General features: G+C 36.9%; 1 protein-coding gene across 2 annotated transcripts in view; it reads left to right on the top strand.

Annotated features, from left to right (window-relative positions):
• The first annotated feature begins 3966 nt into the window (after nt 1-3966).
• GABRG2 (gamma-aminobutyric acid type A receptor subunit gamma2) overlaps nt 3967-19192 on the top strand; it is a 76723-nt gene continuing 61497 nt past the window's right edge. The window contains exon 1 of one of the 2 annotated variants that reach the window (XM_036241434.1): nt 3967-4294. In XM_036241434.1, the coding sequence (XP_036097327.1) occupies nt 4188-4294 (107 nt within the window). In that variant the 5' untranslated portion in view covers nt 3967-4187. The remainder of the gene's footprint in view (nt 4295-19192) is intronic. The other variant, XM_036241433.1, reaches the window with a different exon arrangement.

Raw genomic sequence — 19192 nt, 5'->3', positions numbered from 1 at the left:
AAATGTTGCTCAGCTTTTTCAGTATTTTAGTCTTTGCTTTCTTCCTGGGCCTCTTGGTGTCTTCTCCCTCTTTCCACTCTAAAACAAACATCTAAGGGACATCTGCATGTGAATTTGGAGGTTTCCTCTTTGTTGTTACTTTGTTTCTAGGATTTGCTCCTCTTTGAGCTTCTGTGGCCCCACACTGTATTAAAACTCAAACCAACACTATGGCTGCCTTCTGTGCATTCTAGCCATCCTGCATTTCGGGGGTTACTGGGATGTGGGACTTTTCATACTAAACCAGGGAAGTTTCAGGCAAACAAAGAAAAAAAAAAAAAGGTCATCCTCTAAGTGTCCTCAAAGGAAAAGCTACAAAATCTTAGATCTCATCCAATTCAGTTTTCTCTTTCTATGGTCAAATTTTCAGCATTTTCTGCATGCTTTTGATAACTTTCTAGTACTTTATTTTATTTTTCATTCCTCACCCAGAGATACTTTTCTAGTTATCATCAGATAGAGTGGGAGGGAAGGAGGGAGGGAGAGGGAGAGAGAGAGAGAGAGAGAGAGAGAGAGAGAGAGAGAGAGAGAAACGTCAATGTGATAGAGCCACATCGACTGGTTGCCTCCTGCACGACCCAACCAGGGCCAGGGATGAACTGCAACCTAGGTATGTGTCCTTAACCAGAACTGAACCCACTGGTCCACAGACTGACACTCCATTGCTGAGCCAAACCGGCCAGGGCAACTTTCTAATACTTTAGTCATTTAATATTTTGCCCACCAGTTACCATCGTTATCTGCAGAATGATTAGCTTACTTGAAAACTGCCAAATCAGAACCTAAGTAATATACTTTAATTTCCCAAATGATAAAAGATCTGGTATCAGCAACCAAACTGGTCAAACTTTTGACCTCATAATTCCCTTCTAGGTATAATGATGATAATAATAATCTAATAATAATCATAATTATAAAACTTTTTTTCTAGAAAAATAACCTGCTAAACAATTCTCTAACACATTAAATAGACTAGTTGGATGAGAGGATATAAGTGGTAGTTTTCTTCTTTCTATCTTTCCATATTTTAAAAAATTTAATACAAATAAATATATGCATATATTATTTACAATTAAAATGTAAGTGTCACGTTTACCAAATAATAGTAATTTAAATGTTTTATAAACATATCTTCTTAAAAGTGGACAAGAATAAATACAGCCAAAAGGTGATTATGAACGAAATCACTAGATAGATATCTCACACCAGTATGTGAAACAGAGTTTAATTTCTTTTATTATTCATTAAGGATTGAATTATTTTTCATACAAACAACTGTAAACTGACTTTTGCCCCACCCTGGATATGTTGAAATCTTAGAAAATATATTAAAATACTTGTTTTGTTTTGTTTTGTTTTCAGAGAGCAGCACCAGATGGGAAAGACCCACAAGAGGCAAATGGGAGCTTACTGACCCGGAATAGCACAGTTAACCTTGTACCCAGATACTATAAATAGTAACACTTTCCCTGTGGATTTTCTAATATGCTGGGAGGTATTCCATTATTAAAATGGATTATAACTCATACACTCATTAGGGTACTGATAAAGGACCAGTATATGAATCACTACTTTGGGAATGTCATAGTATTTACTCTCACAACTTTAATATGTTTGTCAGTAAACTCAAGGAAAAGAAAGTTACCTTGGAAAATTGAAAATGGATGATAGAATATATACTTGTCACATAGGTTTTTTGCACAGTATGAAACAATATTTGCAACCTAATGGCCTGCACATCTGCTTAGTTTGGCCTCCATTGCATTTTAAAAACTAGGACATTGCTCATAATCTTATTTCCATTTCTTCTGGAAACTCTGATTGGAACAGAGCAGTGGCGACTTCATTCAGATGGAGTATGGTCACTCTGGCATATGTGGTTTCCATCACTTTACTGATTCACAACCAGCTTCTTTCTTTCTTCTTTTTTTTTTTTTTTTTTAACTATTTTTCCTTTATTGATTTTAGTGAGAGAAGAAGAGAGAGGGAGAGCGAGATAGAAACATCGATGAGAGAGAACATCAATTGGCCGCCTCCTGCATGCCCCCCACTAGGGATTGGGTCCACAACCTGGGCATGTGCCCAGACTAGGAATCAAACCAGCACCCTCTTGGTGCAGGGGTCGATGCTTAACCACTGAGCCACACCAGCCAAGCCAGCTTATTTCTTTAATTTATGTCACTTTCTTGTTCTTTGTAGGCATCTGAGTATGTAAATCTTAGCCTACAGAAATATGATCAAGTATCTTCACTAAAAACAAATATAGAGCTATAAACCACCTAGTGTTTTAATGTGTGTGTGTGTGTCTAAAGTTTCCCACAGTGCAGCAAAGAACACAAAAATTACAAAGAAATGAGTTTATATGTGCTTTGCCTCCAATTCAATCATTATAGAAAAAAGTAAATTGACTATGGCAGCAAATGTTGCTGTTGCTTTCATTGGATTATTACATAATCTCACAAATAAGTGTCTAAGGCAGAGTTCTAAAGGCATGCAGGTGTCCAGGTGTATCTGTTAGGACTTCTTTGCTTCCTCGTGAGAATGTTTCCTCAGCCTCTGTCAGGAGTAGAAGCCACCAGTAATCATCTCTGCTTGGCTTAGGTTGGGTTGGAGAGGAGTGTGGATCTATTCATCTCAGGTTCTATTCCTATGCCTCCTGGGCTCCCTATTCATGTTACCCTCCTTGGAAGACTTAGTTCCTGTAGAAAAAGCACTGGTTTTGATATCAACCCCTGCTATGTTCCAGGAAGGGGTCCAGTTGGTTGTCTTCACCTGCATCTCCCTCTGAACATCTCTTCTCTGGTCCGGACTCCACAGGAACCTTGAAACCCTCCTTCACTTTCTTCTCCATGACCAGTGAATGGAATTCCCTCTGTGGTGGATGAACTAGGTTGTCATAGAGGGATGTCTCCCATGTAGCAGTATCCATGGTAACATTCTAGGTAAGAAGGAAACATGCTAACACCACTCATTCACCACCGAAATGTTCAGGATTGTCACAAAGCAGAATAAAAAAAAAATTTAAAGTCTACCCTGACCAGCAAATAGAAATCCTTTATATTGTTACTTGTTCCCTTGACCCTCTCCCTTTGTCCAACTTCCCTTCAAAAAGCCCCCTTCTGTTTTGTGGTTTATATTTTTTTCCCAGGCTGCTATCTCCATGCGATTCTATTCTTCAACCTTCAAGTCATTTGTGCCTTTACATTTTCACTGGGTTTGGAGTGAAGAGGCAGGGACGCATCCTGGGAGCACAGAATGTCTTCATGTCTTTAAAACCTATCAGTGTTTTCTCTCTTCAAAATCCATCAAATCTGTTTTCAAACAGGATGGTTTCACAGAGAAACAGCCATTCCTCTCCCGCACTCTGAAGCCCCTCCCCCCACAATGTGATCGTGATTTCTAAGACTGCACGTTTTTAAATAAGGGTTCTTGGCAGATCTGTGGAGACAAACCTTCTGTCATTGGTTCAGAGTTTATGGGCTTGCTAAAGCATCTCCTGGCTTCCATCCCCCATGAAAGCCAGTCCTTGCATTCTTGTGCGTGCAGTGAAGGGTTAAAAAGCACTGGAGAGACACCACGCATGTGTTAATTCCTGCAGCAGCAGCAGTGTGCATCACTTCCACTTTGACCTCATGGTTAATCTGCGTGATAGTTGATCACGCAGAGATGCTCGTGATTTTTGTTTCTTTTACACACACACTCACACACCGCCCTGCCCCCTCTAAAAGAAAAATAAAAACAAAGCAGACACACAAACCTACAATGATGGACCCGGGGGAGTCTATGTGAGTGCGAGGGGCATGAGTATGTGTACCAGCGTGCGCGCCTTTCTCCCCCCTTCCCTTATTTTCCTCTGTGCGTCTCTCCCTGTACCCTCCTCCTGCCTCAGTTATATTATTCCCCCGGACTTGGAAGCCGCTCCCTGCGCTGACGCTTTGATGGTATCTGCAAGCCTGTGTGCTGATCTTATTTCAGCCCCTGAATATTAATTCCCGAAGCTGGTAGCAATGTATCTCCCCAGTGACGGGACCTACTAGAGGCAGGTGGGGGGAGCCACCATCAGATCATAAGCATAATAATAATACAAAGGGGAGGGATTCTTCTGCCACAGGCAGGCAAGAAGCAGAGGAGGGGAAAAAAAAAAAGCGATGAGTTCGCCAAATATATGGAGCACAGGAAGCTCAGTCTACTGGACTCCAGTGTTTTCACAGAAAATGACGGTGTGGATCCTGCTCCTGCTATCGCTCTACCCAGGGTAAGATGTGCCGTTTTCGGCTTCTATTTGCTCCGGAGAGGTGGGGGAAGGGGTGGGGATGTGGCACTACAGAGACCACCCGGATTTAAAACACTCTTCTAGGATTTGGGGCTTTGCAATTTAGGGGGATGTGAATGAGTGGGGAGGGGTAAGGAGGGAGGAAAGAGGAAGGTCACTTTCGTTTATTTCTTAATTTATTTCATTGATTTGTTTTGAGAGTGGGAAAGCTAATGTCATAAAGACTTGGCGTTTGAGGAGTAGCATTTTGATATGACTGCAAAATGATTTCTAAGTGGGCTGTGCTGATACAGGCTGCATTTGAGGCCATGTTAGAGGCGTTTGGGGTGGGGGGTCCAGGGGAGAAAACTGCAAATGAGGTCCTGGCGCACACCCAGGAGATATGTGTTTGGGGGAAGGGTTTTGTTCTCGTACATCAAAGTGTGGCTTGCTCCTGCACTTTGGCATTCCTAAGATCAGTTTTCTCTCCAGCCCCATTGACCTGGCAGCAGGCTCCCTGACGCGCAAACATGGTTCAGCACCAGGGACAGCAGTCCCGCTTAGGGCCAAATGGAAAGAGGCTTGTCTAACCTGATGAGACATTCCTAAACTGACACAGTACATCCATACAGTGCAAAAAAGAAGGCCAACAAAGCCAAGGAGCACTAATGACACCCAAAGACTTTACTCTGATTATCCCTCCCTCCTCCTTGAGATGCTAGGGGGACCTCAGGGCATGGGCTAGAGAACCTAGTTGATGAATGCATGGAGGGGTATATGTCTGAAAAGAGTTGGTTGGCCTTGCTGCAGCACTGAAAAATATGCTGAACTAGAGGAATGTGATGCCCAAATTGTGAAGTATGTATGAATACCCTAGAACCTTGATTCAATGAACAGAAAAGATGGGAAGGGTGGTATGTATTCCCCCAAACCTCAAGCAGGTGTGTGATCTGAAATGCTTTCACCTAAATTTTGTTGAATTTCCTTGCACCAAAAGTATCAGAGGAATGCTCCTACAACTCTAGTTTACCATTTATCTATCCACCTAAATATCCAGCACCCCCAAAACACCTCAAGATTTTCAGTAAGAGATCCATTATTTACATTACTTGAACTCTCTTAGACTATGAGTCTAAAATAAAGCTCTATATTTAGGGTAATTCTGCCACTGCCCCAAGAAAAAAAAGTAGCTATAGAACATATCAAGCCATTGCTCTAAGGTTTTTGTGGGAGTTAACACTCTTATGTAGTAGTTGTAACAAAGGGAAATGAAAGGGATGAGTGTTAAACTATTTTATTTTATTTTATTTTATTAAAAATAACTAGTTAACTTCTCTGATGCTTCATTCTTTAGGGGAGGTAATGGGAGATGCAAATATCTGATAAAGAAGAGACCCAGGCAACACGAGAAGTTAAAGCCTCTGTTGAAGTTTGTAAGCAGAGAGGGGGTCTGCTTAATTCTTCCATCATTTTTCATACTTTCCTCTTTCACTATAAAAATAGAGGGCAATTTCATTAAGAATATAAATTAAATAACTTTCTTAGAAAAGAAGAGGTCCTTTATCTGGTATTGGTGTAAGGGTAAATACATTTTAGTGGAATCCTGGAAAAACATTTTTCTATTTAAAATTTGCAGATATGTTTTTCTGTCTAATGTGTGTAGTTCTTAATTTGTTTCTGATATTAGAGAGTTGATAGTTGCTTATGGACAGAAAACATCACTCACATGTTCTTACCCTTTATGAAACCTGTGGATTAAAATCTAGACAAGACATAGGAAAATATGTCTTTCCTTTCTACTCACCTTACATCCATCTTAATAAACTATTTGGCAACTAAATAGATGAAGATATCCTCATGTATTTTATTCTAATGGTCTTACTGTAACCAAAGCATGTGTAATTTTATTGTTATTTATAATAGTATCATATCTAAGATGTCTTACTTTTTGCAACAATCCCACTTTTTCTTTTCCAATATTATATCAAAAGTGAAACAGTAATATATTTTAATTTTTGATTCTTGAGCATGCTAAATAGCTCTGAATAATGGGAGTCATGTGCCATGTGAACTCTCCCATAGGAGGGTTTTTACATTTTCTCAGTGATGACAGAAACAAATCATTGCAGTTCAGTGCAGAGAATATGATCAGAGTTTCAGTTTGCTGCAAACCCATAAAAAAATCCACTTGCATGGCTGAATCAGGCTAGAAGGAAATAGAAGCTTTGATCTGAAGCTGATCCTATAGATTATTGGAAAAATATAGGATCCTCAGAGGCAGTCTGAAAGAAGCTTCTTGGGTTATTTACCCAAGAAGTGGCTGTTGAACCACCTAGAAAGTTGAAGGGAAATTTTAAAAACATTTCATTGACTTTTTCACTTTCATAACTCCAAAGAATAATATTTTCTCCTCATTAAATTGACTAAATTCATTAGGTTGTGTTCATACAAAAGTAAAGTAAAACAAGGAGGAATAGAAAGCTTTGGAATGAAGATATTAATAGATACTATCTCTTCTTACGTGTAAAATAGTTCATTTCTAAAGCTCAAAATGATCTAAACTGTCACTTATCTTGTATACAGCGCTGTCATAAGCATCACCTGGAGAACTTGCTAAAATGAAGATTCCTGGACCATACACTGAAAAATTCTGAATTATTGTGTTTGGGGTGGAGCCCAGGAATATTCATTTTCAACAAGTAGTCTAGACCACACATTGAAGAAGAGTGGTATATGCCTTGCTAATTTCCAAAGTTTATTTGTCATCATTTTCAATATTTACACATGCTTTGATTATTGCTATTTCATTAATCCGCTGAGTACAATGAGTCAGTTTCACCTCAGGATTTCTTGTTTGTATATAAATCACTGGGTGTATTATGTAAACTATAAGGAGTCAGAAATAGCTATAAAGAATTTTAATAAACCCACCTCATGTATGAGGAAACATTGGTTGAAAAATAGAGACCTCTCTCATTGAAGGTATGTATGCATGTGTATATAAGTGTATTTTCAAGCTATATACACTCTATGTATAAATATTCACTCATATAGGTTTTAAAACAAATTTACTAATTTTATAAACTCTCTTGATATAACTACACTTTATCTCAGAGTAAAAATGCCTTAAGAAGAAGAAAGAAATAGAAATACAACAGAAAATTATTTAGAGTAAATAGGAGTAAGTGCTAGAAGTAAAGATGTTTTACTTTTTTCTTAGAATTAAATTAGATTTTATAGTATACTTTGAGTAATAAAGAATTAATTTTCAAGCAGAGGTGGATTTGATTAAATTTGTGAGAATCTAACCCTTACTTTGAAGTGTTAGCACTTAATTAAAAAAAAATACCTTAAGTTACAAATTTGTAAATATTTTCTGTTCTTAGCTATTGCCTGAACAGAAATATTTCAGGTGACTTTTATTATGAGCTGCTAAAGTTTTTTTATCCCATAACTAATTTTTTAGTTTTTAACTTCCACAGGTTATGACCGTGCATGTAGGGGAATATTGTGTCTCTTCACCAAAACCCCATTTTCTTCCAGAATTTATCTCCCCAGACAAGATTATTATTTACTATCTTTCCTAATGCTTCACCTGGTTTTATTTGAAAAAAAAAAATTGTTTCCTTAGCATGTTTAATTGCTTAGTTGTAGAAATAACATTGCAAATAGTCCACAATGAGGCAAACATCTACCTGAAAAAGGAAAAAAATAACCTATCACCAAGTATTTCCCCAAATCCAGCTGCCCACCACTATCTAGACAAACCATCTGGATTGTAAACAGGAATGTAAAAATTGGCTTTTAATATAAATAATCACATAAATGTCAGTTTGATATCTTAGACTCAGTTTAGAAGAGCTAAGAACTTATCTCCTCCAAATAATTGATTTACAGAATGTTTAATGATTGAAGCCTCGGTTCTACGTATTTTAAAATGTATTTCAGGCAAGGATTTCTGCTCAAACTGAAATGAAGTTAAGACTAACTTTATGACTTTGTTGTAAGTATTAGATTACTAAAGTTGTGGCTATTTCTCACCGTTACAATTTCCTAGCTGTTCCAAGACAGACTATGCATAGATTACAAAAATAAGCTTCACTGGAGTGACACACACTTCTTGTTGAAAGGGAGAAGAATTTGCTACCCCAAAATATGTCTCTTTGCATAAAAATATTTTAGGCCGATTATTTTTAAGAAACAGCAGAAGCAGGAGAATCTCTGAAAGCCCACAGAAGTTACCCTTTGGAGAGACATTTACATTTATAAGGGAACTCTCCATTTGTTAAGGGTGTCTCCCTCCAAGCATCTGGAAGAGAAGGATGATTAAATCTGTAGAAAGTTTATCAATGCAGAAGGCAGGGATTTAAATCTTCATAATAACAACACCTTTCATTTACTGTGCTTTGCTTGATAACCTCCCATATCTGCCATCCCCCACAACATCACCTTTTGTCATTAGCTAGAGATGGTATTTAAGGTGGTGGACTGGGCATTCCAGGGAGTTACTCAGCCTTCCTGGGTATCTCCCGTCCATACAGTAGGTTTTACATATTATTAAACCTCTGTTTGTTTTTCCCCTGCTAACCTGCCTTTTTATTATAGCCAAGAACCTGAGAGTTATCAGAGAAAATTCTTTTTTCTCCCTTACATGGTTCTCCAAAATACTTCTGCTAAATTCACAGATCACAGAAGATTGGTTAAAAGTTATAATTAGCACAGTTCAGGAATTGTTTGTCCACCACAGGTGTCAGCACAATTTAAATGCTTAAAATTCAGGATTTTAGTTGGGATGGGCTTTCCAGATAGGATAACCTATCAGATAGATGTAAAGAGAAGAACCCAGCCCTCCACTACTGGGTTATAAGAGATCTATGTGACAGCTTCAAAGCTAGTGTGGGTGATGGAGATATTCCCCAGCTGGTCTAATAATCAAATTCACATGAGACAGATTAAGAAAAGAAGATAACCAAGTTTAATTATATATGTACACACGGCAACCCCACGTACATGAGAGAGTCAGAGACCTCACATACATGAGAGTTTCAGAGACAGTAAAGGAAATGTGGTATATATGACATTCTGAACTAAAGATGAGATAAAGCCCCTTGGAGTTTCAGAGGGTCATTGCAGGACAAGAAGAGCAGATGTTCATTAACTACTAGTTTGTCCTGCTATATACATAGGTCAAAATTATCTCTGATCATTTCATATTATGGGCAAGGCCTCTAATTCAAATTCTTCTAAATAATTGGGGGGAGGGGGAGGGGGACAGAAATTTCTGTTGCCGGAGGAGGATCTGTTTTCTTTGCTCAAAATGATCCACATACTACAGAAGCACATCTTGGGGTGACTTGTTCTGAACCCCTTCATCCAAAACTAAATAGTCACAATGTAATGTCCAGTTCAGACTTTCAGATCTACTCATGCCATGCACATACACACACTGAACCAAACTTTCACATATAAATATTAATACAGAGTGCATATTTTAATTAATATATATAAATTATATATTTCAAATATATACAATTTATTTTAATGAAATAATATATCATTCTTATGTATTCTATATACTTAATTTTTACAAAAATCTGCAAAGTAGTTATTGTCACCTACATTGAACAGATTAGGAAGTCAGGATTATAGTGACCTATTTAAAAGCAACAGATAATTAGAAGTATAAAATATATACTTTATAAAATAATAAAGTGATAAAATAGTATGTATGTGGATAGAGATAATATAGGTGTATAATGATAGATAATGATATATAAAGTGTGTGTGCTGTGTGTGCGTGCGTGTGTGCGTGCGTGTGCGTGCGTGTGTGTGTGCTGTGTGTGCGTGCGTGTGTGTGCGTGCGTGTGCGTGTGTGTGGGTGTGTGTGTCTCCCATCCTGGGCTTCCTGTCCTGTGCCCCTTAGTGGGAGCTCCCCAGGAGCCAGGGGGCGCTCTCACTCCAGTCAGAGCACTAACGGGGTCTCCAGAAATGGTTGTCAGCAAGCTCCCTGGGAGCCCCACCCCTGACCTTTCAACAGTGTTGATCCAACTGAAGTTTCCCTTTCTGTGGCCCCTCCCACTCACTTACCCAGTACTTCTCGCGGCTCATCCAGACCCCTCTTCCCCTCCGGCAGGGCCGCAGAAGGCCTGTCACCTTGTTTTATCTCTTGGGCCACAGCCACTCTGATCTCTGTGTGTCCTTCCCTAAATATGCCTTTTTTTTTTGTCTTGGTATAAATAAAAGGTAATTTGGAGTTGTCTCTCTAAAGTTATTTCAATAACTATATACACAAATGCTCCTAAGAACTGGTTCTATTTTCGATTCGTCACTGATTATTTTCTGAAATTTTGACCAGTTTCACCCCACTGATACTGTTTTCTCACAAGAGTAGTTCACTAGTCTAGAATAACCATATACATCAGCATTCATTTTTATAATTATTTGATTCTATCTTCAGACAACAGAATCCAGAACAGATACTTTCCTTCCAACGAGCCCATTGAACAAATTACCATACTCTTATAGTAGCATGTTTTGATATCCTCAGTCTCCATTAAGCCCATCATTCTTTAATTTATCTTCTTATTTTTATTGAAAGCTCTAAGCAAAATGCTTAGAAATAATCCACTATTCAGTTGTTTTATACATTTAAGAACATGTTAATTGGCATTATTTAGATCTTGGAGCAAAATTATGCTTAGAAAATATATTTTCTTAATGGTTATGTCTGTGTTTATAAAGCATAGCTTAGTCTGCAATTCAGTCATTACCCAGGCACTTAGCTTCTGCACGTCATTCCATTTTTAAAGAGGTCTGGAGCCAATTTATAGGGTAATTTGCTGCAGTTTTCCTACAAAAATCCTTTCAAAAGTGAAAGACAAACTCAAGGCAACTATACTGAATATTAAAATAGAAATACTATTACTACTTTAATATCTGGATATTTCTATCTTCAATGTGTAGATATTTAAGGTTAATATTTTGAATCCCCTCAATTATACATGCAACTGCTTGGATAATTTTGGCATGTGATAACATAATACCAAGTTGAACTTCTAAAGAAATAAGAAGATATAATTTGTAGAAAATGGGGCTTTAATTCTTCTGAAAATGAGTACATGCATGTTTTTATTCTGTCTATAGGCCTGTGAGTTAGATGAAGAAAATATTTTATCCTTCTGACAGATTAAAAAATGAGACACAAAGAGCCCCAGGGACTGGTCTGCAGCTCCTTGAACGTTAGCTGTGAATCAGGATCCAGCCTCCCAGGTCCATTTGAGTCTATATGCCTCACCACACAAGGGTAGTCCCCCTTTTTCTTTCTACAAGTAAGAAAATAACTGGATTGTTTCGAGATATAAAAGGCCTCTTCAGCTGGCTTTAATGGAGTGTTATTTGCTATTCATTTCTTTATTATTCCAGAGAATAAATATCCTTTAAAAGAAAATAAAAAGTTCTTTTGAGTTGCACATTAGGGTGAAAATAAAATTTAACTTCAAATCATATTCATCTCTACAGTATTATGATATGGGTGCAAAACATGGCAATAATTCCATATCATTATAAAACTCATTGTATAACTCTGCAGATAAAATGCCACGTAAATACTAAATAAGTAGTCCTGATATTAAACTCTCCACCCATTCATAAAGAAAGCCATTATGAATACTAAATAACATAATAGTGGGGGAAACAAGAAATTCATTTTAAGCAAAGATCCTTTGCAATTATTGAAACCCTGCATGAACTCAAGTTTAGTTGTACAATCAAAGTTTATGTATTGAGACAAATGAATACTGAATTCTGTAATTGATTTGGACATATTTAAACAAAATGGCCCACACTGAATATAACTTGTCAATATAGTCTTGGTAGAAATAAATAAATGACTGGCTCTTATTCATGTTATTTTCTGAAGGTTGACAGTCCTTTTATATACATTGGTTTTGAAGCCCATTTGAAATACTTACAGGAAATCTACTCTAGATGCAAATGTACTTAGGTAGAGTGTTTCAGCTAGGTCTGTGCTAGGAACTGGCTGTATAATCGTGGGGCAGTGGAAGCCAGGATGTCTGCCACGGACTTTGAATTTTATGGGATAGCAATGGTCAATGAGGTATACAAATAAGGATTACATTTTAACTCAGGCGAATGCCACACAAGAAAGCCACATGGTGCTCTGAGAGAATACAACAACTTTCCAGCATAGTTAAAGCAAAGGACAGAAAAACTGAGAATGATAATCGCTGAAACTGACTTACAGCCATCTCATTGTTTAATTTTAATATTCCAACACTTCTCTTGGTCATAAGAGTTTTTGCTGAATGTGTTGCCCTGAACTGGAGAGGTTTTCACTTGAAAATAAATGGAATTTTTCTGAAGAGAAGTGGTGTAAAATTTTTTTTAAATGTTCTGAAAACTATTTTCTTCAGTGTTTTAAAAAAGTATCTATGTAATAAAGACCATATTAAAGGCAATTAAGCAAAGCAACATGGTCATATATGACATAATTTTAACATAGACTAAATATACAAATCAATGGCCAGTTGATGGGATTTTGCTCCATTTGCTCACTATCCTGTAGGTTTTCAAGTGACATGCATAAAAATGGTCTGTTTTCCCACCTTTACCTGCAACTGGCTTCTCTTCTCGGAGTCATCGCCAATCCAGTATAAGCAGTCAAATACAGTCACACAGTGGGGAGAACAACAAAACCAGCCACAACCAACTTAATTATACATACCAGTTGTGAGCAATATCAGGGCATGAAAACTTGGATGTGATAGGAGCAAGACACAGTGAACATTTGAAGCTTTTTTGAATTAAGTGCAAAATACACTGCGCATGGCCTATAAAAATACATACAGAATGAGATTTTCGGGCCTCCGTGATTTTTTTCCATGTTGATACATTATAATCATTGGTAGGAGCAGAGATCATACTGCTTTTTTTAATCGATTGAACTATTTTCTTCCAGTATCTCCCTTCATCTTATTCTATTAAAATAAGCAAGTGAGTCTCTTTTTTCCATTTATTTATTCATTCATTCATTCATTCATTCATTCATTCATTCATTCATTCATTTTTTCACGTGCCCCTAGTGGGAACCAAACCCGGGATTCTCTGGTGCGCAGGCCGATGCTCCAACCGCTGAGCCAACCCGGCCAGGGCTCTCTTTCTTCCTTTTACATAACCACCATTCTAAAAGCAAGGTGCCCTGACCTCATGTTCATGCCGTGGATCTGCAATGTATGTAATGAAAACCTGTAGAGTCTTTTGCATTTCAGTCATTGTAGTGGGGCTAACGTTGTATCTATCTGGTTTGGGGTTTTGTTTTATTCTATTTTATTTTATTGTTGTCTTGAAGAAGTACTTTATGGATGGATTTTAAATTAAAATCTATGTCAGATATCTGTAGTGAAAATAGTTTTCCCATCTTCGGGTTGATGATTGATTGATTTACTTATTATAAAGTAAAATTTGTCTTTTTTCAAATTATTATTATAGTGACTATATTTTTCCTGTATTCTTTAAGAATTTTTTGCCTCCCCTAAGTTTGCAAAGATATTTTCATGTATGTTTTAGAAGCTTTGTAGTTACAGCCTTTTTTTTTTTTTTTTATCCTCACCCGAGGACATTTTTGCATTTATCTTCAGATAGACCGGGAGGGAGAGAGGGGGAAAAGAGAGAGAGAAACATTGACGTAAGAGAGACACACTGAGTGGCTACCACCCACACGACCTCAACCGGGCCCGGGGACAAACTGCAACCGAGATACGTGCCCTTAACAGGGGACCGAACTCTCTGGTCCGCGGGCCGACGCTCTAACCGCTGAGCCAATCTGGCCAGGGCAGTTACAGTGTTTTTATGTAGCTCTTTGCTCCATCTCAAATTATTTTATTTATTTAATACATATTAAAAGTTAATATTTATTTCTCCCTCATGTATTTATTCAGTTGTTTCAGCCCTGTTTTTTGAAACGACTGTCCTTTTTCCATTGACATTCCTTAGTAACTTTGCCACAATGTTATTAGCATATATGTCTAGATCTTGTTCTGAAACCTGTATTCCAGTCCATTGATCAACTTGTCTATGCTTAAGTCAGCACTGTAGCTTTATAACTCTTAAAATCAGGTAATAAATATGAAACACATTCATATATTTTCTTTTCTTATAAGACCAATTTTTCTATTTTAAATATTTCATATCCTTATATCTTTTAGAAAACTTGCCACTTAATATCAGAACAAAACAATAGTGTCCCGTTGTATCTTTGTTGAAATGGTGTTGAATATATAGATCAGTTAGAAAGTATTGACATTTCCGACAATCTTAAGTGTTTCAATCTATAAATGTGGTTTATCTGTCCATTTGATTTGGTTTCCTTTAATTCTTCTCACTAACTTACTGCATATTTCAGTGTTGACATCTTGCACATCTTCCTAAGTTTATTCTTCAGTGTTTTGTATGTTTTATTCTATTTTGATATTTCCAAATGTTTATCATTATTATATAGAAAACCAATTTATTTTGTATAGTAATGCACATCCTGTGATATTAGTTCTAGTAATTAAGTCTAATAGTTTTTGTAGATTCTTTGTGATTTTTGTATGTCATATTGTCATGTGCAAATAAAGACAATTTCACTTTAGAATAACTTCTTAAAACAGAAATATGGTTATGTTATATTGTTATGTTACAGCTTTGCAAAAACTCCCGTTATTGATAAGATCCAACTGTCTTACCTAGAGTTCTAGGCAATGTGACCAGACATTTATTGTACAAAATGGAGAAATTTGTATAGTGGGAGAGGGCATACTTATGAATAATTATGTGAGAAACACAGATGCCAACTGGAACTTTCCCAGGCAAACTGGGCATATGATCGCTCAATATGGTCCTTCATGATCTGATCCCTGACAACCTCTCCAGCATCAGCTCCTGCGCTCCGTCAGACTGCCATCCCACTGCATTTCCTCAGATTCCTATAAAAATCATTCTCATTTTCATACCTTCTTTCCAGGTACCCATTTTAGAGCTTTTTACCCTTCTTCCATTTTCTTTTAAACCTTTTAGTCTTTACTGCAGACTTTTCATCTGAGAGATGTTTTAGGATCTGTGAGATATTTTTATAATAAATATTTTCTGTTTGTGGTTAAACAGGAGAGATCAGAGTGAATGAGTTTAACTAGGCTAATATTTTTGAAAGCATGTCAAAGTAGTCAATAAGAAAACTGACTCTGAATAGATTTAAAATTTTTTCCAGTCATATCATATATCACTTCACCCAAACTCTTTTATTTAATAAAATAAACAGCAAATAAAATCAACACAGTGCCATAAAACTTAGGATATATTGGCACTCAAATACTACTAGAAACTTCTATCTCAGTGACTGTGATTTCCCAGGTACCCCTGTGGGCAACAGGACATTAGCAGAATTTCCAAGGTCCACCACCAGAGCTTCCTGCCATGGACATTCTTGAAGATCAATTCCTCTAATGAATGAGCATCAATATAAACTCAAGTGGAGAATCACGTGGGGAGGGAGAGATGTCCCCCTTCAATTTTATTCTTCTTGACTTCAGACTTAAGTAATTCTCCCAAGCAGATTCTTAATACATGCTTAAGAATTGACGAAATTGATCAGAAGAATGCAGAAGCACACACAAAGCAGAAGATTGGAGATGGGGGTGACACACTCTGATTAGGGTGATCTGAATAGTGACCTGCTTAATTCCTGTTTAGTTTGTGAATTGCATTTGGTTTAATTCCATTCTACCATGTTCCCAGCACTGTATCTAATACTGAAGATACAGCCTTGAACAAGGCAAACACAGTCCATGCTTTTGTGGAACTCATATTCTAGAATAAAGTCATGCTTTCAAAACACATAACACTATAGGATAGTAATACAGTAGTATATTATATATTGTAACTACAATTTTACTTATCAACAGTGTTCTACCTTTATATTGATTTGTTTCACTCATTGTCTCTGATTTAAGTAAGTTGTACAACCGGATACACAGTTTATACCCAACCATTTTTTTAACTCGTGTATTTGCATGATTCTGACCTGTTCCCCTTGAAACAGGCTAACATGGGGTATCATCTGACCCTGGTTGAGTTCGAAATTGCCATGTTAAACGTGGAATAAAAATAAATGCAAAGTGAACACACCTCTTTCTTCATGCCTCTGGCCTGCCTGCTATAAATATTTACTGAGTCCCTAATACCTGTTTTGTACTGTCCTGGCGATAAAACAGTGAGAAAAAAAGACATCTTCTTAATCCCCTTAGACCTTCCAGTGTGGAGACAGGCAGGCAGCGAGCCAATAAAGAAACCTCTAAATATGATACGTGTTGAAGAAATAACTAAAAAGTGTGGAGTTCTAGAGAAAATTGAGAAAACTTCTACTTTAGATAGATGAGTAAGAAAGATTCTGGAATAAGAGATTGAGATTATAAGGGGACAAAAGAATTTAGTCATGAAGCGATTGAAGGGAAAACTTTTCTCATCATTGGTAACAGTAGGTGCAAGGACCCTGCAAGGAGTATGAACCTGGTTTGATTACGTAACTAGCAAAGGGCCCAGATGGCTGGAAGACAGTGACTAAGAATGGAGAAGTCAGGACATGGTGTTTGGGAGGCAGAAAGCTGCTTCCTACTGCAGGGCCCTGCAGCCAGTGAAGAATTTGCATTGTGTTCCAGGAAGGGGTTTGGATCATGGGAAATACTTCAGTTCTCTTCCTAAGGAGGAAGTGTGCCTCTTTGATTTGGGAAATAGTGAAGGTTGCAATTTACCTGCCCATATTCAATTGCTTGGCAGTTAACTTAATGGCTGACTTTTAGCGTCTTTAGAGTTATATATAGTGTTACACATATGTGATTTTATATATAGTTATATATGGTTTTATATAGAGTTATATTTAGTTATCTATCCATCTTGTTCCAAAATCTCATCAGGGTCAAGAATTCGTTATTGAAAAAAGAACTAGTTATTGATTCTACTATTATGTCAATTATTGGAAGCATAGTAATTATTTTATGGTATTTCTATGAAATTTTTGCACTATATTTAACTAGTGCATTTATTTTTATTTATTTATTTATTTTTGAATCTTCACCCAAGAATACTTTTCCATTTATCTTCAGACAGAGTGTTAGGGAGAGAAAGAGAGATAGAGAAACATCAATGTGAGAGAGACACATAGATTGGTTGCCTCTCACATGAACCGGACCGGGCCGGGGATGGAACCACAACCAAGGTACGTGCCCTTGATTGGAATTGAACTTGAGTCTCTCTGGTCCGAGAGCTAATGCTCTAACTGCTGAGCAAACCAGCCACCGCTTAACTAATGCATTTGAACTGATATATCTTTTATAAAGTTCAATACTTTGCATCTATGAAATGGCAAAGACAGCTCCTAAGTTCCAAATTTATCAATACAATTTGGGAGCAATTATATGGATGACTAAGTTTAAAATTTTAACAAATTCTCATAGAATTAACAAAAGTACACTCATTTCTTATCCATAAAAGGTGCTGTTGAACTTAATCTGTGTACCTCAGAACCAGGGAGGGTAATATCTCATCTAAAGCCTTAAAAAGATAAAAAGTTATGGACCAAATTGAAAAGAAACCATGGTACCATTTTCCTTCTCACCGGAAGATTTGAAAATGTGTAGACTCAATTACCTCATACTTCAGTATCAGGAAATTTCACAAAAACCTCATGTCCAAGAATACTTTGAAATTCAGTGATGTACTTTGCAACATAATAGCTTTGTTTTTTGTTTTCTTTTTTGTTTGTGTAGAGCAAGATTGATGTTGATCAGTGTACAGTTGTGTGAGTTGTAACACACACTTAAATTCTTGTCATTTAGTATCCCAAGTCAATACTAAACAGGTCTATCTTCCCTAAAAACAGTCCCTTCTGCCACTCACACCCACTCCAACCCTTAACTTCTGGCAACAAGTGGTGTGTTATTTATCACTGTAGTTTTTTTTCTTTTTTCTTTTCAAGAATGTTATATAAGTAGAATCATATAGATCACTCAGCATAGAAAATTAGATTCACCTAAGTTACTGAGGTGTTAATAAGCACATTCAAAGATGTTCAACAACAATAGCCATTAGGTAGATGCAAATTAAAACCATAATGTGATATCACTATACACCGATCAAAGCCAAGTAAAAACAACATTGGCAAGACCAAGTGGGCAACTGAAACTTTCATACATGGCAAGTGGGAATAAAAAAAATGGAGAAAAATTTGGCAATTTTGTTTAAGATTAAACATATACCTAACATGTTGTTCATTTTTAACACAGTTTAATATCTTTGAATTTGATACACTTGAATATACATCTGAACATATGCAGATACTTCACACAATAGAATCAGCCTTTATTTTCATTCGATGGCTTTCAGTGACCTTTAAACTATCCTAAACCTGGGATAGTTTCACCTTATGTTCATGGACCATGAAAAAGTGCATGGTTCTCCCATCCACCTGTAGTCTCCCTATAAATAAATGATCTATTTCGTATGTTTCTATGTACTGTATTACCTTCTATTTGCTACAAGAGAGAACCAAAAGTTTTATCAATTCCCCAAAATGTTTTATGTTCTGGAGAAAAATATTCTTCTTACCTAAGAAAATAAAGTTTGGAAGTAAATACAGAGGCACACTACACTGATAGAAATAGCCTTAATATCAAGTTGGAGATGCTGAAAGACGGAGATTAGTCATATTCTAACTTGTGACAATGTTTTTTATGATTGCCTTGTATTTTTATTTAAGTGTTGCATTTTTTCTAGCTGTTCAGGTGTTTGTGTTCACAAATGATGGGAGGTGTTTTGTTAGCAAGATGGCAATTTGTACTCCTTTCCACC

This window comes from Molossus molossus, unplaced genomic scaffold, assembly GCF_014108415.1.
Source record: "Molossus molossus isolate mMolMol1 unplaced genomic scaffold, mMolMol1.p scaffold_m16_p_4, whole genome shotgun sequence".
Taxonomy (NCBI): Eukaryota; Metazoa; Chordata; class Mammalia; order Chiroptera; family Molossidae; genus Molossus; species Molossus molossus.
Note: the sequence above shows the minus strand (reverse complement) of the source record. Positions and strands in the feature narration are given on the sequence as shown.